This window comes from Phascolarctos cinereus, unplaced genomic scaffold, assembly GCF_003287225.1.
Source record: "Phascolarctos cinereus isolate Bilbo 61053 unplaced genomic scaffold, phaCin_HiC Scaffold_2;HRSCAF=192, whole genome shotgun sequence".
NCBI lineage: Eukaryota > Metazoa > Chordata > Mammalia > Diprotodontia > Phascolarctidae > Phascolarctos > Phascolarctos cinereus.
This window is the reverse complement of record NW_027555625.1, coordinates 149,642,588-149,665,263: the sequence shown is the minus strand read 5'-3', so window position 1 is coordinate 149,665,263 and position 22,676 is coordinate 149,642,588. Positions and strand designations below refer to the sequence as shown.

Here is a 22,676-nt window from a genome sequence, read left to right as displayed (position 1 = left end):
TCTCTCTCTCTCTCTCTCTGTATCTCTCTTTTCCCCCCTCTCTTTCTATCACTGTCTCTCTCCTCCCTTCTCTTCCTTTCCCCTCAAGTATTACTTCAGTAGATCTTCCATTTGAACAACCTTTTCTATGGCTGAGGAAGCCTGGGAATCAGAGGCTAACCTTTTCAGGACAATGTCTGGCAGGAGCACAACAGGGAAAACTTTTTTTTTTCATCCAAGTACAAAATTAACCATAATCTGGAGCTGGGTCATGCCAGAAAAGGCATAGGGTAGCAAAAATTTGAACCTTGAAACAGGACTCTCTGTCCCTGGATGTAGGAGGCCGGTTTCATGCCACAAAAGGGAATCCTTTCTTTTTCTAAGAAGAAAGCAGTATTTAGGGCACCCAGCTAACAATATTCTTTTTCTAAGGAGAAAGCAGTATTTAGGGCACCTAGCTAACAATATCAGAGGCTGCTGAAGCCAAATCCAGACTGAATGATTTCCATGGCACTCATATTCTCATGCCCTTCAGTCCTGTGCCAGTCACTTGTCCTGGTAATTTGCAGGCCCTGTCCCCACCCTGTCTATAAGGAAAGGACAACCACGTCATTCATGTCTAGGGGAGAATATGTGTCTGTCAGCCAAAGTGTTTTACTGATTCTAAACTGGTAGCAATTGTCAGGAACCTAAAATATACAAGAGGTTACTAAAAAAAAAAGTGTCACCATAGAGACACTTCATTTTTCTTACTTCAAAGGGCTCTGAGCTTATATTAAGATACTATTAACCTATGTGCTAGGCACCATGCTAAGCATTTTACAAATAATTATCTCATTTGATCTTCACAGCAACCCTTGGAAATAGGTGCTATTATTATCCCCCTTTTGACAGTTGAGGAAACTGAGGTAGATGCAGGTTAAGTGACTTGCCCAGGGTCACAAAGCTAGGAAAATGTCTAAGGCCAGATTTAAATTTAAGTCTTCCTGACTGAAGGCCCAGCACTCTATCCCTGATGCATAGTCAAATTCATAGCAAATAGCTCTAATGTACCCCTGGTAATTAATCAACCAAAAAGCATTTATTAAATAACTACAATTACTCTGCTGGCTGACTCCACAGAAGATCAAGACTGTCCCAGGATAAGCTGAGCACCAGAAGTCTCACTGCCATGCTGCTTGATTCAGTTTTTGATACTCAGCCACCCTCTCCCCTCTGACCAGGGGTCTGGTTTCTGGTTCAGGCATTTTTCAGTCATGTCCTGACTCTTTGTGACCCCATTTGGGGTTTTCTTAGCAAAGATACTGCAGTGGTTTGCCATTTCCTTCTCCGGCTCATTGTATAGATGAGGAAACTGAGGCAAACAGGGTTAAGTGACTTGCCCAGGGTCACACAGCTAGTAGTAAGTGTCTGAAGTCAGATTTGAACTCAGTAGGATGAGTCTTCCTGACTCCAGGCCTGGCGCTCTATTCACTTCGGGATAGCAGAGCAATAAACTTCTAAAACCTTCCTCTCTAGAGGGCTTGAAACCTTCCAGGTAGCTCTCTATTTGACATCGGAGGCTTGTTTTGACTCCTTGGAACATCATCCCCTCCCTAGGTGCTCCCTGGTGGTCTCCCCAGCTTTTCAGCTTTTTTTGTGTGTATGGTCTTCTCCCATGAGATTGTAAGCTCCTCAAGGGAAGGGACTATTTTTTTCTTATTTTGTATCCCCAGTACTTAGCATAGTGCCTGGCACATAGTAGGTGCTTCATAAATGTTTATTGAGGGGCAGCTAGGTGGTGCAGTGGACAGAGCACTGGCCCTGAAGTCAGGAGGACCTGAGTTCAAATCTGGCCTCAGACCAAACACTTGACACTTACTAGCTGTGTGACCCTGGGCAAGTCACTTAACCCCAACTGCCTAAAAAAAAAATTTAAAAATAAATAAAAAATAAGTAAATGTTTATTGAATTGAAGTACTGTGTGCTAGGTGCTGTGTTAACTACTAAGACACAAAGTCAAATGCAAAAACAGTTCCTGCCCTCATTGAACTTCTGGTTTAACAGGAGGACGCAACAAGTACATAGAGAGAGGTCTGTAGAAAATCAATCCAAGGGGATTTGTGGGGTTGACAAATACTGTACCACAGGATCTGGAGCTGGAAGGGATCTTAGCACGTAGTAGTCAAACTCTATCATTTGAGGCATTAGGAAGCTGAGGCACCGCAAAGTTAAGTGACTTGTCTGAAGTCGTAAGAGTGCAGCAGAGCCAAGATTCAAATCCATATCCCCTGGTTCCAAATTCAGGGCTCCATCCACTCTCCCCCTGCGGCCTCTATGATTTGTCTCTCTAAGATCCCCTTCATCTGGGTGCTACACAAGCTTATATGCAACCCTGCCAAGAAGCTTCCTAAACAAAGGCTTAATGTGTTGACTGGTCATCCTGTATTTTTATATTCTCAGGAAAAATATCATTAAGTACAATCATTCTTTTTCTCCCCCACCCAGCACACGCTGTCATTTCTTAAGCCTGAAGTTAGTCAGCCAAGCAGCTGAGAAAATGAGTAGTGCTGTTTTGCAGCTTAGCAGTAGAAAACAACTAATTGTTGAAATATTATACAATAGATACGCTGACGAACGAGGAATACAGTAACCTCCCTTCCATCTGTTCACTAATCTCTGTATATATGATGACAAAACAGTGCATTGTCTATGAGGGAAATCAGCACACAGCAAGAGGAAATCGGGGCACAGCTGCGACAGAACCACCTCAGAACCCACCAGCACCACGAACCTCTTAGCGTGCTCTGGTGTAAATTAGAGCTGAATCTGCTTTCCTCTCCTGCTAGATCGTCAAGTCCTTGAGGACAGAGACTATTGTTGAGTCTTTTCAGTTGTGTCTCACTCTTCATGACCTTATTTGGGGTTTTCTTGGCAAAGATACTGGAGTGGTTTGCCATTTCCTTCTCCAGGTTATTTAACAGATGAGGAAACTGAGGCAAACAGGGTTAAGTGATTTGCTCAGGGTCACATAGCCAGTAAGTATTTGAGGCTGGATTTGAATTCAGGTCTTCCTGTTGCCAGGTCTGGTGCTCCATCCGCTGCACCATCTACCTACCTATTCAGGATGTAGTTGGCTCTTAATAAATGCTAGTGTTTTTTGTTGAAATACCTTTGAATAAAATAACTCACATTCGCATGGCACTTTAGGTACAAGGCACCCTCCTGGCATGATAGATTTAGAGCTGGAAGTGACCTCACAGGCCATCTAATTCAACCTCCTCATTCTACAGATGAGAAAACTGAATCCAAGCAAGAGGTAACTTGCCCAAGGTAGGAAGTAAACATGGTGGGATATGAACCCATGTCCTCTGATTCCACAGTCAGAGAGCTCTATCCAGTGTACCACACCACCTCTCCTCACAATAGCCCCCTGTGGTAAGCTGTACAACTATCATAATCCCTAATTAACATTGAAGGAAACTGAGGGGTCAGAGAGACTAAATGACTTGCTCATAAATCACACAGCTAGTAAGTATCTGAGGCGAGTTTTGAACTCCTGACACTACATGTATTCCTGAGGTATCAAACAGTGTGTACGCCAGAGGTGTCAAATGCATGCAGCCTGCAGCACTCCCAAAGGCAGCCCGAACCAGATCAAAACATAATTGTGAAATATTTAATGAAGTAAATAAAAATACAATAAAACAGAGATAACATTACATTTTAAAACTGAGTCAATATGTGGCCTTTAGGGCTGCATGCGCAGAATAGTGGCTGCCCTTTCTATCTGAATTTGACACCACTGCATATGTTCTCTCTCATTTGACAAAGGAATCAAAAGCCTAATAAAAATTCTAGCTAATTTTTTTGATGCAACAATACATAAGGATTAGAGAGCGGATTTGGAATAAAGAGAAGAATTAAAGTTACCTCAGCTCCTCTGATATCATTAGCTATGAAAACCTAGGCAAGTTATTTTTCCATTTCAGTCTCTTGATCCTAATCTCTAACACAGGACTTTACTACCTTGTAAGGAAATCAATAGTTAGTCAATTGTGCGAGTACCTCTGAAGGGTTTGCAAAGCATTTTGGAAAATATTTCCATTCTCCATTACACTGACAGGGATAGAACCCTCATAACTCCTTGCAGTGTGATGCTAAGAATGGCAAGTGGTACACATTTTAGTAGAAACTGACCACCTTATGGTAGAAATGGCAATATTCACCAGAAAATTCCTTTAGATAAGTACAGATCCCCTTTTACTTTACTTTGAAAATACCACTTATAAAAAAAAGAAATCACACTGATTTACATACAACTTTTTAGAAATGAGGCAATTACACTAACGATACAAACCTATATTCTCAACGCTCTGTATTTAGTACTGTGTTGGGGAAAGAGAACTGGACTTGAGAGGAGGATTAGAATATATACACTACTTACCTCAGAGGGCTGCTGTAAGGAAGGCATTTTTAAAGCATTAAAACACCATAGAAATGGGTAATGTTACCTACAGTGAGAGAAGTATGAGGTACAATCAACACTAAACTGCACAAAAAGACCCCTGCAGGCCACATATTGACTTAGAAAACTACATATTAACATCATCTATGTTTTCTTGTATTTTTATTTATTTTGTGAAATAGTTCCCTATTACATTTTAATCTGTGCAAGCCCCATATTTGACACCTCTGTTCTATACAATGATTACATTCATCTTAGGATAAAATATTACTGGCTTAAAGCAGTAGTAGAGGAATAGTGGATAGAGAGAATTGACCTCATAACCAAGAAGAACTGGGTTCAAGTCTCATCCCTAACAGACTGACCATGTGACCCTGGCTAGTCATAACTTCTTGGTGCTCCAGACAGCTTTCTAAGACTAAAGCTGTGGACCTTCATTAGTAGGAGGAATTTCCTTATTTGTGAGTTCTCAATGCCAAGACGCAGGTAGGTGGTGCACTGGATAGAGCACTGGACTTGGAGTCAGGAAAACATGAGTTCAAATCCAGCCTCAGAAACTTCCTAGCTGGGTGACCTTAGGCAAGTCACTTAACTTCTGTTTGCCACTAGAGAAGGACATGGCAAACCGCTTTAGTACTTTTGCCAAGAAAATCCCATGGACAGAGATCCGTGGGGTCATGAATAGGTGGACACAACTGAAACAACTGAATCACAGCAATAAATGCCAATGAAATAACATCTACAGTCCCTATACCTTTAAGTCATTCAGTCAATAAGCATATAATTAAGGGCCTACTATGTGCCAGGAGCTGCCCTAAGCTCCAGGGAAGATTGGATATAGAATTTAAGAGCACTTAAGCACTGCCATGATTTACTTACCAATTTTTTACTAACACTGTTTACTTTTCTATCACACAGAATCTACAAAAGCTTTCCCAGTCACATGTTTTTGAGGATGTTCTGAGTAAATCCTCCATAATCTGGCTCCCTAGTCTTCTTTCATATCATTCCCTTTTATAAGCTGCTATTATTTCAGTGAGACTAGCCTGCTAGCAATTCCCTCTACATGAAATTCCATTCTCCCACCTCTGTGGCTTTGTACAAGTGGTCTTACATTTCTAATTTACCTCTCAGAATCCTTAGATCAGGTGCTACCTTTTGTAGGATGCTTTTCCCAATTAAAAAAAAAACTTTTATTACTTTGTATTTAAGCATACATGTATGTGTGGTTTCCCCCAAAAGGTCTGAGGATTCTTAGAATCCTTAGGTCAGCTGCTACCTTCTGTAGGATATCTTTTCTGATAATAAATTTATATTATTTTGTATATACCTTGTATTTAGGCATACACATGCCCAAAAGAATATAAACCCCTTGAGGACAAGAATTATTTCATTTTTGTCATGAATTCATATCCCTAGCACAAAGTCTTGTACATAATAAAAGCTTAATGAATGCTGAATTGAGAAAACGAAAACATATGAACTTGATTACACCCATTTCAACATTTTCATGAAGCAATAGAGAAGGACTATTGTAAAGATGCCTAATGTGAAGAAAGGGGCACTGTATCTCTTTTCTATTTTTTTCTGTGTTTTGCTTATTAGCTGCATGAGTCTAATAAAAATAAGATATTCTGTAGCACTCCTGTTTCTTTTATCACCAAGTCAGCTGGGTTGGCCACACCTGCTTCAAAAATGTTTCAGGCCTGAATCGACTCTCCTACACTCTGTGGTTCTCTGAGCTCTATGCCTATATTAATGTGATGTCACCAGAACGTTATAAACTTAGACCATATCATCTTAGCTCCTGAAAGAAACAATGAATTAAGGTAATTACTGATATTGAATTAAGTAATATTATGCCCTTAGTTCTTTCTAGAGGAATGATAAAGTGGGCTACAATAGAAAATCTCTGGAATCAGAGGGTCTGGGTTCATATCCCACCTCTGATTCTTACTATCTGTGTGACCTTGGGCAACACAAATGCCTGCTCTGTGCCTCACTTTCCTCATCTGTAAAATGAGAGGGCTGGATTAGATAGCTGGAAGATACGTTTCCTCCAGCTCTCAATCTAGCACCCTATAAAAACATTATCGCCTGAATCTTTGTGAAACCATAGTTAAATCTATTTTAGGTTCATAGATACAGAGCAAAAAGGGAGCTTAGAGGCCATCTAGTTCAACCCCTTCTTTTAACAAATGGGGAAACTGAGCCTTAGAGGGGCTAAGTTATTTGTCCATTCTCTGAACCTAGGGTATTAGCCAACATGTCATATATAGGAGTCCACATATAGATTCCTCATATAATTCAATCCCAGGAAAGTCTGTCACTTCAAATGAATGTTATAAGATTTACATAACCCAAGACATTTCACTTTTTGCATGCCCTGCAGAGAAGCTCAGCATTCAACTACAGTACGTAACACCCTGGGTCTCTGGAATATCTATTGTCTGCCCTCTTTAATGTGTTTCTATTGTGTACATTTTTGCTTGTCTTGTATATGTGTATGTATTTGTAGGGCAGCTAAGGGGTACAGTGCGTAGAGCACTGGCCTTGGCATCAGGAAGCCTCGTTTTCCTCATTTCAAATCTGGCCTCAGACACTTACTAATTGTGTGACCCTGAGCACGTCACTTAACCTTGTTTGCCCCAATTTATGAGTTAGAGAAGGAAATGGCAAACCACTCCAGTACCTTTGTCAAGAAAACCCCAATTGGGGTCATGAAGAGTTGGGTATGACTGGACAGCAATGTGTTCGTAAGTTGTCACAAATCCTTTCCAGAAAAAGGGAGTATATAAGTCAGTGAAAAAACAACCACACAAACACCAATATTCTGCAGTTGAATGGAATGTAACAAGGAAGAAGCAATGCAATATATTCTAAATTGCTTAAGAGATAAACACCTTAAAATCCCTTCCTACCATGTATAATTTCTCAGCTGACATCACTCAAGTGGGACAGGGCCTCTTTCACCCTATAAGTGGTAATAATGTGACACAAACTTTCCCAGGAACAACCAATCAACCCACCCACCAACATTAGTAATCTATTTCCATCATAATGAACGTCAAGGAACATCTGTGTTCCGCTAGGAGCACTGATTTACAGCTGAAAGGGACCTCAGAGCAGCCCTAGCTCCAGCTGTTTATTTTTCAGGGGAGGAAACAGATCTAGAGATGGTTACTTTCTCAAGGTAACACGAAGAGTGACAGAGCCAGGGTTCAAACCCAGATCCCTTGTCTATAAATCCAGTGCTGTTTCTCTACTGCTTAATGCTTTCTTTGAACTGAAATTATGTTTTATAGAACGCAATTTGTTATTGTTATTTGTAATATATTGTCAGGGACCTTTGCCCCTTCTTCAAATTATCATGTATATACTTATCTATTTATATCTTGTATCCATCTTTGAATGGGGGACTGAATGGCCTTTTGAATCTGACATCTTTGTCTTTTTTAAATAGGAATTTATGTCAGAAGAGACCTGTCCTTAGCTGAGATCTTTTGGGATCTTGATACAAATTTCCATATGAAAACAAACACACAAAGATATTTTACTTCATGAGACATGTAATCAATCACGGCACTGACAAGGTCATCTATTCCTCTTCATTTCATTCACACACACACACACACACACACACACACACACACACACACCCTATATAACACTTTACAATTCACAAAGTTCAAACAGTTCTGTGAGATAGAAGTATTGGCTCCATTTTACAGAAAAGATACTGAAGTTCAGAGAAGTGAACGAAAGTCATGTTGGCTGCTGGCCTGTGGCAAAGCTAGAACTTGTCCTTCCTGGTTCAGTGCTATTTCCACATTGGATGGGACTGGAAATTACTTTGGTTTTAGAGATATTTTCCTTCTTATATTTGAAGTCAACTCACCAAAGAGTTGTGTCATTTACTTTATAGCCAGAACTATAATGATTTATCCCTTGGGTGTAGCCTCTTTCCTTGACTCTCAACTTTGAACTCTTGCTTGGAAGACAAAAGCTATAAAGAGAAATGTTGTATAATATAACTATATATATATACATATATATATACGTATATATATATAAAACATATAATATATGTACGTAGGTATGTACATATGTATGTATAATATCAATATATTATATATTTATATAATGCTAGGTGGATAGAGAGAAGACAGATGTGTGAAATGTGGAGACAGAAACAAGAAGATTGGGCCAAAGACTGGATATATGGAGAGTGAGAAGAAAGAGTCGAGGATGATAGGAAAGAAGTAGGGAAATCTGGAAGAGTAATGGGTTTTGGGTGTATGCCAAAAAACTGCCACTTTCTTTTAGATTGTCTACCCAATGAGACCAGAGGCATTAATCAGCAGGAGTCCCTTAGTCATAGGATCATAAATATAGAGCTGAAAGAAACCTTAAAGACATGAAGTCCAACCTCCTCATTTTGCAGATGAGGAAAATGAGGCCTAGACAACTTAAATGACTTTCCCAAGTTCACAGAGGTAGTTAAGTAGGAAAGGCAGGATTTTCACCCAGGTCCTCTGATGCCAAAGGCAGCACTCTACTGCACCACTCTAAGTTGCATAACAGGATCCGTATTTATTTTTACCATAACTACATGATACAGCCAGGGATCAGTCTCTGAGTAAGTTTCAAAACTACCGAAGTATGAATGAATGCATGAAGCATTTAAGTGCTTACTATGCACAAAACGCTGTGCTAACTGCTGAGATCCAAACAGAAAAGTCTGGTGACCTCTTTGCTGTCTAGGAGCTGACATTTTAACAGGAGATACAATACATATGGAGGGTTCCAGCTGCAAGTCAGGTGGAAAAGTCCCATAGTCCATGGGATGAAGTGGGAAAACATATGGTAATGGCTTTTCTTTAATGTCATTTCCTGATAAAAATCAGAGAACTTTCTGGTGTTAAGCAATTTGGAAGTGCCAAGGAATTTGGGAGGAGAACTTCCTTATCACCCAAATTAGAATATATGAGTAAAAATTATTTTCTAAATGCATACTTCATTGCTACATACACAAGATATACTACTAGTAAAAATTTCTTTAAAAACCATATAAACCAACCTTTCACAATGATTCACAGGGTTTTTTTTTCCATACCTAGATAGAATACATTCTTCCCTTATACCTATTTGTAGAATCCTTAGTTTCTTCCTTCTTAACTACAAACTCAATATGTACAAAACAGGACTCATTATCTTTACCCCAAAGCCCACTCCTCTTCCAAATTTCCCTACTTCTATCAAGTGCCTAATCCTTGACTCTTTATTCTCACTCCACATAGCAAATCTGTTGCCAAATTTTCTTGTTTCTGTCTTCACGTTTCAAATATGTGGCCTCTTCTCTCTATCCACATAGCAACCACCCTGGTTCAGGACCCTAGCATCTCTTACCTGGACTATTGCAACATCTTCATAAATGCTCTTCCTGTCTAAAATCTCTACCCACTTTAATCTGTCCTTTGTAGCTACCAAAGAGATTTTCCTGAAGCACCCATCTGATCACTTCATTCCTATTTTCAAACTCCAGTGGCTCCCTATTACCTCTAGGATCAAATATAAACTCCTCTATTTGACATTTAAAGTCTTCTACAACCTGAACCCAACCTACCTTTCCAGTCTCATTATATGCCATGTACTCACTTTATGGTCCACTCAAACTTTTCAGAATGCTGTGAAATTATAATAACCAAGAAGCCTGGCTTTTTCTGAGTGCTATGAAATTATAACAACCAAGAAGCTTGGCCTTGGAGAAGAGATGAGAAAAAAAATGCACTTCCCTGTTTTCTTTGCAAAGGAGGGGAATTACAGTTAGGACATAATTGCAAATGCTGTCAGACTCAGTTGATTATATTAGTTGTTTTCCTTGTTTTGCTTTTTTCCTCTTTCTTTTTTAATTTTTTGTTAAAAAGGACAGAATAATGAGTAGGGGAGAGAAAAAACTGATATATTAAAATTATTGTTATTTAAAAGTGGAAGATATCAAAATTATTACCTCTTATTCAAACAAATGCTTTCTGAACTGGATGATAAACAAGGGAAGCATGATCTCTTTTCCCACCATAATTTTGTCAGAATTTTAATCCCTCTACTTTGCACATTCTGAAAACCCGAGTTCAGTCATGTCACAGTAGATTCTGTCCAGCACACAATGATCCACTAAACCCTTCTGCCATCACAAGACTGTTATGATATGCAGTACATACAGTTAGTGCAATACAAATGACCTTTTCATTGGGCTGAGCCTGCATCTCTAAGGAGGCACAAGGCCCAAGAGGTCACAGGCAACTGAAACAGTGAGCAAAATGGGACATTCTGAACAAAAGGCAAGGGCCATGAAATCTGCACAACAGAGTTTTAATAGCATTTAACACAAAGACCTCTAGCTGATGTAGCTTATGATGCTCATATCATTCCTTCTCAATAATTGTTTCCTAACTCTCAAGACTTGTTCCACTCCCACTCTTTCAAAAGTAGCTTTTAGCCAGGCCATGGAAATGTCTGTAAAAACTGTAATTTGTATTACTAGTTGGTTTTCTTTTCATAAGATGACTGTCTGTTGGCAAATTTGGGTCCCTCTTATGCAACTGGAGTTGATTGAATATTATTTTCCCTAATTCTAGGACAAACATTTGATTCTTCAAGTGCCAGGGTACCAAATACTGCCAACAAAAAACAGAGGCATGAAACAAAAGCCTCTTCTCATAACCTTCATTATTTTATAAGGGGTGCCAACAATGCCATTGCAGGTAGATTTTAGGGCAGGAGGGAACCTTAGAGATCTAGTCCAAACCCCTCGTTTTACAAATAAGGAACATCAGAAAAGTGAAGAGACTTGATCAAAGTCATATAAATAGCAAACAGTTGAGCAAGGATTCAAATCCAGGCCCTCTAAGATTCCAAATCCAATTTGATATGAGCCAATCAAAAAGTATTATGCACCCATTATGTGCAAGGCACTATCCTGAGTGTTGGGCTACAGAGATGAAATGAAAAACAGTCTCCTACCTTAAGAAGCTTACATTTTATTGAGGGGATGAGGAATTCAAACAGGGAAGTATATATGTGATCATTGAAGAAGTAGAAAAGAGCACTAATTATTAAGGGAATTAGGGAAGGTTTCTTGGAAATCTTGAAGGAAGCTAGAAGATAATCTAAGAAAATCCACACAACATGAATTACTACCACTTAATAGTGATCACCATAATTAAAAATAAGAGGCCAAAAATTAGAAAGAGGTACTGCATCAAGTTTAGCGGAAAGCTGAATATGTATGTTTATATGTATGTATGCATATATATATGATGTTTTCAAATCCAGCACTTTCCCACTGCACCCCATATGTTCTGATATATAAGTAGCCTGGGCGCACAGTGGAGAGATCCTTGGATATAAAAGGTCAGGAAGACTTGAATTCAAATCCAGCCTCAGATACTTCATAGCTGTGTGACCCTAAGCAAGTCACTCAACCTATGTCTGCCTCAGTTTCTCCATAGGTAAAGTGGCAATAACAACACCAACTTCCTAGAGATGTAATGAAGATAAAATGAGATATTTGTAAAATGCTTTGCAAGCCTTAAAGTGCTACATAAATGCTATTTATTATTATTTTTCATAGAAAGATAATCCAAATTGTAGATCACTCAAGTTCCTTTATTTTTCACTCACTTTCTGTTACCAAAATTCACTAACCTGTTAGCACTTCCACCCGTGTATAAGCAGAAAAGGAAAAGAAGAAGACATTTAAAGTCTACTTGGCCTGGTAAGAACTCTGGCTGAAGGTTTAGTTTCATTGAAGGACTAAATTAATGATTAAAATGAATGGACTCAGAGGAGAGACCAAGGGCTGGATATGTAGATCTGGGAGTCATCTGCACAGTTAAATCCATGGAGGCTGATGAAGTTACTAAAAGAGAAGAGTATAGAGCAAGCAAAGGTGTGGAACCTGCAGCCTCGAGGCCACGTGTGGCCTTATAGTCCTTGGGTGTGGCCTTCTAAGTCCAAGTTTTATAGAACAAATGTTTTTATTAAGGGGATTTGTTTTATGAAGTTTGGATTCAGTCAAAGGGCCACACTTGAGGACCTGGAAGATCACATGTGGTCTTGAGGCTGCAGGTTCCCCAGCCCTGGTATAGAGAAAAAAGAGAAGAGGGTCCAGGAGAGAGTCTTGGGGAACACTAACAGTTAAGGAATATGATAGGAATGATGAGTCAGCAAAGGAGATGGAAAAAGCAGTCAGAAAGAAGAAAAACCAAGAGGATAGTGTCATGAAAGCCAGCTAGGTGGCTGAGTAGATACAGCACTGGTCTGGAGCCAGGAAGTTGGTTAGTCATTTCAGTTGTGTCTGACTCCTCTTGACCCCATTTTTGGGGTTTTCTTGGCAAAGACACTGCAGTGGTTTGCTATTTCCTTCTCTGGCTCATTTTACAGATGTGGAACTTAAGCAAACAGGGTTAAGTGGCTTACCCAGGGTCACATAGCTCGTAAGCATCTGAGGCTGGATTTGAACTCATGAAGATGAGTGCTCCTGATTCTAAGCCCAGCGTTCCACTTACCCGAAGTCAGGAAGACCTGAGTTCAAACTCAGCCTCAGACACTTCCTACTTTCTAGCTTTGTGATCCTAGGCAAGTCACCTAATCTCTATTTGTCTTAATCCCTTGGAGAAGGAAATGGCAAACTACTCAAGTATCTTTGCCAAGAAAACCCTATGGACAGCATTAACAAGCTATGGACCATGGGGTCATGAGGAGTTGGACACAACTAAACAACAAGTGTCATGGAAACCCAGAGAGAAGAGAGTATCCAGGAAGAAAGAGTGGTCAAGAGAGTCAAATTTATCAGATAGGTCAAGAAGGACGAGGACTGAGAAAAAAAAATCAGATTTAGCAATCAAGAGATCATTGAGAACTTTGGAGAGAAGAGTTTCAATTGAATAATGAGGCTGGAAGTCACACTGAATGAGAGAAGAAGAAAAGGAAGCAAGTGTGGATAACTTTTTCAAAGGATTTGGCTATAGAAGGGAGGAGAGATATGATAGCTTGAGGGGATGTTAGAGTCTAACGAAAATTCTTTAAAGATGGGAGATGCTTGGGCACATTTGAAGGCAGTAAGAAGGAACTGAAATATTCATAGCAGCACTTTCTGTGGTAGCAAAGCCCTGGAAACAAAGTGGATGCCCATAAATTAAGGAATAACTATACTAACTGTGTTATATGAATGGAATAGAATTTTAGTTTACTATAAGGAATTCAGAGAAATATAGGAATATTTGTATGAACTGATGGAGAGTGAAGTAAGTAGAACCAGAACAATATCTATGAAGTTATTACATATAATGATTGTAATAATGTTAATGAAAAAAATCATTAAAAGGAAGCCAAATGCTGAGTAACTGTACAACCAGTCATGGTTCTAGTGAATAATGAAGGCTATCTCCTATGGCAGAGAGAGGGGGAATTTCTAGGATAGAATATTGTATACATTGTCAGAAGCAATCATCATATTGGGGTTTTTTGCTTAACTGTTTTTCGTTGTTATACAGAAAGGTTCAATTCCAGGGAGAGTATGGTAATTTCTGATTTGAATATGATTTTAAAAACAAAAGGCATTTATAAAAATTATTTTTAAAATTTAATTAATGTGATTCATCTGTAGATATCAGTTTTTATTCTCATCCTCTATCTCAACAGCACAGAATTAACAGCTAACATCTATTGGCTTTATGTGGTAATCAGTAAACAGATAATTGATACTGTATTCAAAATCTGGATTCACTGTCATGGGAAAACATCAGGAAAATGACAATTAAGCAAATAACTGATCATGATCAGAGAATTAATAATCAGACAATCCTCAGAAGAATATAGAACTCACTTTCCTCAGAAAAAATGTTTTGTGATGTACCTTGAGCCAGATATTCCCTGGTGACTGAGTCAAGGAATGGCTAGAAAACTATTAGGATTGTTACCTGGTGTACCTAGAAAATAAGCAAAATAAACTCCTTTTATACCTGACAATTTGAACCTATAAAATAAAGGGACTGGATTAGACTGTCTTTATGGTCTCTAGTATATCTAAATTCTATTATTTCAGAAAACAGATTATTACAGAATTGTGCCAAGAGATAACCTTAGAAACCTGCTTTCTGCCTTATCAGAACATAGGACTTTGGACTGTCCAAATCTAAAAGCCAAGAAAATGTGCACTATGATGATATTCAGGATTCTCAAGTAGTTGATTTATGGCAAACGGTGGAAAACACACACTGCCATTGCCATATTTCCAAGTGTCAATTAAAATATTATCTTTTTAATATCAATTCTATGGAAAGTTCATTTTTTTTCAATAAAAGGATCCTTTGATCCTGGTGGTGCTTACCGCATTCTGCAAAATAAAGGTACCACATTTCGCCATGGCAAGGTAACAGTTACTTTATTATAGAGATTGAAGTTCCTATGCTGGAACTAGGGAGGGAGTTAGCTATCTCTGAAATAGCTATCTAAAAACCACTGCAGGAATGCCACGCATTTTTCTCTTGACCTCTCACTCTGACCCATATTTACATACATGTGTAGTGAATTTAGTTATCTGGCTTCCCAGCCCACACCAAGTCAGAAATGGTGGGAGGTGAGGGGAGTGAGAGTATTAGACAAAAGCACAGAAACTCAAAGAGCAGTGGCAGCCAGTGGCCGACGTTGCAGAATGCAAGTTATTCCCAGTCAGGGACTGTGTTCTGTAGATCTTTGCATCCCTAGCACCTAGGCTAGAGTAAGTACTTGATCCCTGAATATCAAAACTGATAAAGATCTTAAATTATTCCCATAAAGTGATTCAGGTTCTGAGAAAAATATCATTCGTAATCCATTTAACAGTGATTTAGGGTAGGGTTTCAATTTTTGTGTGTGTGTGTTTTTGGCTAGGCAATGGGGTTAAGTGACTTGCCCAGGGTCACACAGCTAGTAAGTGTTATGTGTCTGAGGCCAGATTTGAACTCAGGTGATTTTTTTTTTCTTTTTACTATATGCTTTTTGAGGGTAGTGGAATACAATAATATATAGTAAGTGGTTATTGGAAACATCTTGTCCTAAGCAAAAGATACATGATCTCAACCATGCTATTATTTGTTTTAGTTTTTAAATAAATGCCTTTTGTTTTTCACATAAGTTATTTCCTAATGTAGCTCTCCATATCCCTCTACCTTGTAATAAATCACCAGTACTATCAGGGGAAAAAAGCTTTTGCAGCTATAGGTAGGAGATGTATTCTTAACCAAAGAAGGGACAGAGGCAATTTCAAAAGATAAAATATGAAATTTTATGACACTAAATTGAAAGGTAACTGTACAAACAAAATGAAGGCATATAGGCTAAGAAGGAAAGTAATTAAATGGGAAGAAATCTTTGTACCAGATTTCTTAGGGAAGGGTTTGATACCCAAGATATACAGACAGCTGAAAGACATATATAATCCTAAAAGCCAATAGGGCCAGGGTGAAGAGAAGGGTAGAAAAAAAAAAAGAAATTATATGATACATTTGTTGTATATTTGGAGGGAATAGCAAGTCATACGTGGTAGATTTGCAGTTTCATGTGCAATCTTCTTTTTCTGATTGTACTGTATTATGGAAATGCTTATTTTGTTCCATGAATTGAAAATTTTTTTAAAAACCCAATCAATCAATAGTACTCACATGATAGGAAAAAAACTCTTAAAAAAATTGTAAACTATCAACCACCACATGAAAGAATGCTCAAATCATTAATATTAAGAGAAATGCAAATCAAAACAACCCTGAGGTTTCACCTTGTACCCTAAAAATTGGCAAAGATAATAAAAGATGGGAATAGTCAATGCTGGAGGGATTGTGGGAAAATAGACATAACAGTACCTAGTTAGCACAGTATACTAGTTTTGGAAGGCAACTTGGAATTATGCAAACAAGGCGACTAAAATGTTTATATCTTTCAACCAAAAGATTGCACTGCTAAGTTTATATGCCAAAGAGGTCATTGATTAAAAAAAAAGTCTCCATATATATATCAATATATTTATAATAGCATTTTTTGTGGTAGTAAAGAACTGGAAACAAAGTAGATCCCCAGTGCTTGGGGAATGGCTAAATAAACTGTAGTATGTAAAGGTAACAGAAGATTATTTTTATGCTATTAAGAAAAGACAAATAAAATGAATAGAGAGAAGCATGCAAAGAATTACATAAACTGGTATAGAGTGAAATAAACAGAAGTAAGAAAACAATATACACAACTTCATCAATGTAAATGGGAAGAACAAAAACTTCTAAACGCTGAAAGTAAATTGTTCAAAATTATAATCATCATCATAATAGCTAGTATTACATATTGCTTTAAAATTTGCAAAGCACTCTATAAAATTTATATCATTTTACCTCACAATAACCTTGGGAGATATCCGTCATTATTATCGCCATTTTGCAGATGAGGAAACTGAGGCAAACAGAGGTTAAGTAACTTGTGAATGGTCATACAGCTAATAAGTATCTGAGACTGGATTTGAATTCAGGTATTCCTGATTCCAGGTCTAGTGCCCTTTCCATTGTACCACCAAGCTGCCTAAAAAAAAAATTACAAAGAACATACATGGCTTCAAAGAAAAGAGATGAGAAAACACCTCCTCTAATTCCTTTGCAGACATGGGAGGTACACAGGTATGGAGCATTGCATATATTTTCAGATTTTTTTTTTGATACAATGATTATTGCTAATTTTTTTCTCTTCTTCCTCTTTTTCTTTTAAAAAAATCTTTTTTTGGGGACAGCTAGGTGGCGCAGTGGATAGAGCACCGGCCTGAAGTCAGGAGGACCTGAGTTCAAATCCAGTCTCAGACAAAACACTTGCCATGTACTAGCTGTGTGACCCTGGGCAAGTCACTTAACTTTAATTGCCTTAAAAAAATTTTTTTTAAAGTTTTTAAAATGGGATGCTTCTCTGAGGAGAAATATGGGGAGAAAAACTGGAGGAAATTTAAGGGATAAAAATAAAAAACCAAAAATATCAATTAAAAATCTTTAAAGATAGAAAGTCAAAAGCTATGATAGGCTTCAATTTTCACAGCTACCTTCTCTCTCAAACCTTCTGATACATTTTCTACCTATAGTTAGTGAAAAAGTTTCATGGGCAATATGAACAGCCTGTCAAGTCACCACCAGCAGCAGAGAGGCAAGACCATTTGCATATCCCAGCAAAAATATAAAGCAATTCTCAAGTCAGTTTATAAGAAAGGACTTGGGAAATAATAAGTCATGAATTTCAGACATTACACAATGGCTCAAAGTGCAAAAAAGTCACAAGGCAATAGAAACTTTCCCCAATTTCATTGTATCTGAGCCATGTAGGGTTGAAAAGGGAAATGAAAATGTAATCTTGTGTTTTATGAATCGTTTAATATAGCCAAATATCTTCAAGTGTTTTGCTCTCCACATTGAAAAATAAATATTTTGGAGATAGCACAAATAAATAGGACACACACAAATGTGCTAATGAAATAAACACTTACGAAAGAGACAATTTGCCACCTGTCTTTTTATGGAGAGGGATTGTTGTTTTGGTGTCAGAGTCCAAGCCTTCAGTTCATAGCATTACTCCATAAATTTGAAGCCTTATCCCATATATACTGCCTACTTTCCGAAAGACCTAAGGTCCTGTTTGAGATTACAGTAGTCACTGTATTGACTGTCTCACTGACAAACTAGGAGTACAAAGGGATTTACCACCCCAAATATATAACTGAGATAACAGTTCCAGATATTGTCAAACAACTTATTTTGTTTTTCCCATAAGCTCACAATACTACCTTAGCCATGTACTGTATCCCATTTGATCCTCACTGCAATTCCATAAGGCAGACAGGCTAATATTATTCTCATTTCACAGGGAAGGAAATGAATTTTATAATGATATTAATAACTAACATTTATATAGCCCTACGGTTTGCTGAGTGTTTTACACATATTATCTCATTTTATTCTCACAACAACCATGGGATGTAGGTATTGCTATTATCCTCATTTTACAGAGGATTTTAGAGGAGTTAAATGACTTGTCAAGGGTCACCTAGCTAGTACTTATCAGAGGCAGGATTTGAACTTAGGTCTTCCTGACTCCAAGTCCAGTGCTCTATCCATTGCATCAACTAGCTGCCTAATTATGATAACCTGTGTTTCTATGACACTTTAAAGATTTAAAGCACTTTATAAACATTGTCTCTCTTGAGTCTCACAACAACCCTGAAAGATAAATAATAAAGGTAATATTATCCTCATCTTATAGATAAAGAAACTGAGGCCCAGAGGCTCATCCAATTCAATAATTCATCTCTAACAGTCATGCCAAGGGGAGTTTTGTAGTGGAGTTGGAACAAGTTAATTACCTTCCATGATGTTGTTCTCTAATGTTGAGAATGTAGACATGTATGTGTGCATGTAAAACTGATATACCTTAAAAGTTTGCAAAGTGATTTATATATGTTTGAGTAAAATAAAATGTTAAAAATCACAATGCATAAAAAGTTAAAAGCACCCTCTAAATGTAGGAGACAATGATTGTCCACATCTTAGAAGGCAGCTACAAGAAGTTTATTCATTCCTTATATGTCTCTTATCTGGATGACTGCAGCAGGCTCCTAATGCTTCCCTGCTTCCAGACTCTTCCTCTTCCTTACCCATACTACACACAGCAGCCAAACTCAAACACAGACTGAATCATGTTAAGCCCTAATCTAACCGATCTAATCAAAAAGCTTCAGTGGCTTCTTACTGCCCCTGGGATAAGCTACAGAATCCTCAGCCTGGCATTTATAGATCTATACAGTGTGACTCACACCTATTTTCCCAGCTTTATTTTATGCTATTCCCCTTCACAGAGTAGGCACTTCAGGTTTGCTGAATTGAATTGAGGAGGACAAACCAAGTCTATTCACAGACAGAAAATGGTCAAGAAACCGCTTAACAGTGGCTACCATGAAAAGCTAGAAGAGCAAGTCAAAAAGGGCACACTGGAGTTTATTTTTTCCAGTTTAGACTTACAGATGACTCCACACCCTGCCACACGTACGATATCATATAGCCCATCAGTTCACCATCCTGGCGCGTAAGTGGAGGTTTTTCCCATCTTACTTCTAAATTATTACTGGATGTATTCAGAAATACTGTAACATTCAGAGGTGATGCTGATGGAGCTGTAAAAGAAACAAAGAAACAAAAACTAAAGCATTAAAAAGAAATTTGGTTACTGATTGCCAATCAATAAGCATTTAAGCACTTATCATGTGCCAAACATTATATTAAATCCTCAAGAGGCCTGAGAGGACAACTAGCATAATTCCCTCATTTAACAGATGAGGAAAAAGAGGCCCAGAGAGGTCAATGCAAATAGTAAGTATCAGAGGCAAAACCTGAATGGAAGTTCTCCGACTCCAAAGTCAATGTGCTTCCACTGCACCATAGAAAGAAAAAAGTGACAGTCTCTGATCTTACATCCTATTAAGGGGAACAACATTTACATGTAAACTACAGCTCTGAGAGTTGCTACTAGAGACTGCATATGATTACTGTACTTTTAGGAGGAAATAGATCTTGGAAGAGAGACAGTTTAACTATCCTGTCTACAGAAAGACTTGTTTGATGACCAAAAGGACTAAGAAAACTTCTTTTCTGAAAAACTAAGTTTATTGTAAACCAAAAAAAAGTTTGAAGAGACATTTTGTGAGAAAAGGAGTTTAACTCATTTCATGAAGAAGGCATCCTGAATAGAATCTTCCAAAGACACTGACTGCTATCCTGAGTGAAGTGAATGGTGGTATTATGTTTCCAGAGTTGAAGAGAAATCAACAGTTGTAATTAGTGATTAGAGGTAACTCTGGATATAATCTTTGTCACCATAATATAATGTTGAAATATTTAACTATTTTCTGTATTACTTGTTACATTGTTAACAAATTGTATAGCCAGCAAGGCTGACTTAGCCTATAAGAAAAGGGAGAGAAAGAGGGGGGATAAGGAGAGAGAAGGAGAGAGGAGGCTCACTGCTGATTAATGAGAGATTTTGCATGTCTGTTAATTTATGAGAAAATATTAGAACATATCCTTTGATTATCTTAGAACTCGGGTAGAAAATTAATAAAGTTATTAACAAGTCAAGTAGCAAGCAAGTTGAAGGAAGGGGAGGATGATGTGGTTGTCAACTTGTACAATACACTGCACAGCTCACTTGGTTGGATATGTAGTCTATAAAAGGGGATCATTGTCTCTTAAAACTTGCTACACGTACTATGGGCAAATCACTTAACACCAACTGCCTCACCAAAAATCAAAAACAAAAACTTGCTACATGCACATGTAGATAGATACTATGTACACACAGACGAGTGTGTATGTGTGGGGGGGTTACAAAAACAATATTAAGTTAATTTTTTTTTTTGGTGGAGAGGAGTGAGGAAGTACCAGTAGTTTAGGGACAGTACTCCAGCCTTGAAGGGGACTAAGGATTCTGAGAAGTTAGGGTAAGAAGAGACTACATTCCAGGTATGGGAGAGAGTCTGTACAAAGGCAAAGTGTTGGAGGATTGAATGTCACACACGAACAACAAGGTGGTCAGTTTGGTGGGGCCGTGACATTTAATAAGATCAGAAAAGTAAATTGGAGCCAGATGTTAAAAGGCTTTAAATGCCAAACAGTTTATATTTGACCCTAGGGACAACAGGATCAAATATTGGAGCCTCTTGACTTGAGAAGTAATATAGTCAGGCCTGTGCTTTAGTATGACCTTGGCAGTCATGTGGAGTATGGACTGGAAGGGGAGAAGAGATTCTGGAATAAGGGAGACCAAGCAGGAAATCAGTATCTCAGTTATCAAGATATATGGACTCAAATGACAAAAAAAAATTAATACCAAATATTTCTTTTTAAATTAACCTTTACTAAATTAGCCCATACAAAGTTTTAAATCCTGCTTTATTTCTAATTAAAAGGTCCTTCACAATGGGAGTTACTGAGAGAACAGAAATGTTGAACATAAGCAAAATGTGGCATATTATCAATGATAACTGGAATGTGAGAACTAGCAGAAAAGAAATAATCAAGAACAGGTTTGACTAGAACAGGAAGTCAATGTTCATGTAATAAGGGTTAGGGGTAGCACAGATGGATGGATGGCTCAAGTGGTAGGTTATGGAAAAGCTTCTTGTTTAGGTACAACTTGTACTTTCCAACTCTGAGATGCCTTGACTGTTAATTAAGTCGCAGGCCTAATGGAATGGAAATCTTGCATTGATATCCCCAAAATATTATTTTAAAAAATCCACAAGAAAGTCTTCAGCATATTGGTTGATCCTAAATAGAAAATTTATAGAAAGACATGGATAGACAAGAATAATAATAAATAACATTTATATAATGCTTTAAGATTTGCAGAGCACTTTATATGTTAAATCATTTTTTTCTTCACAACAACCCTGAGAGTTAGATGCTATTATTATCCCCATTTTACAGAGAAGAAAATGGAGGTTGAGAGAGGTTAAGTGATTTGCCCAGGGTCATACAGCTAGTTAATGACCAAGGCAAGATTTGAACTCAGGTCTTTTGAGCATTCTATCCACTGTCACCTACCTGCCTCTATACAATATGAAAAGTCATGGATAGGTTATGATCTGCAGTAGCAGAAGTACCCATCAATGTGAGATCATATCACATTATCAAAGTGGGGCCGCATAAGGAAATCTACCCATGTGCTATTCAGAAACCTAGATCAACCTAAGATGATTATAAGTCCCTACTCCAGGAAAAAATTCAACCTGGACAAAGAATGAATACTTGTGGATGGATTTCTTATGGGGCTATTAATAATGGTTCCTCAATACACATTCATCCAGAGATGCAGATGATAAAATATCGCATTCCTTGTCAGAGGCCTAACGTCTTTTGATGTATTTTGGTAACTGTGAGGAGTCCTTCTAAGGTACCATATTAGGTGGTGCTGCTAGCTTCAACAATGAATAACAAATGGGACTCCACTAGAAAACAAGACTGAGTCAGTTTTAGGGAAATATATCTCTTAAATGTATCCAACACTCCCCTGTCTTACAAATAAGAAAACTGAGGCCCAGGGAAATTAAGTGACCTGACCAAAGGCACATAGGTAATAAGTAGCAAATCCAGGATCCAAAAACAGAATCTTTTGAGTAAAGAGTCCAACACTCTGT

The 22,676-nt window shown here is 38.0% G+C and overlaps 1 protein-coding gene across 2 annotated transcripts in view; it reads right to left on the bottom strand.

The window, feature by feature from the left end:
* Window positions 1-22,676, bottom strand: part of MERTK (MER proto-oncogene, tyrosine kinase) — a 136,259-nt gene that overhangs the window by 30,086 nt on the left and 83,497 nt on the right. For both annotated transcript variants that reach the window (XM_020987554.2, XM_020987562.1), the window contains exon 8: window positions 19,504-19,655. In XM_020987554.2, coding sequence (XP_020843213.1) covers window positions 19,504-19,655 — 152 coding nt within the window. The remainder of the gene's footprint in view (window positions 1-19,503; window positions 19,656-22,676) is intronic.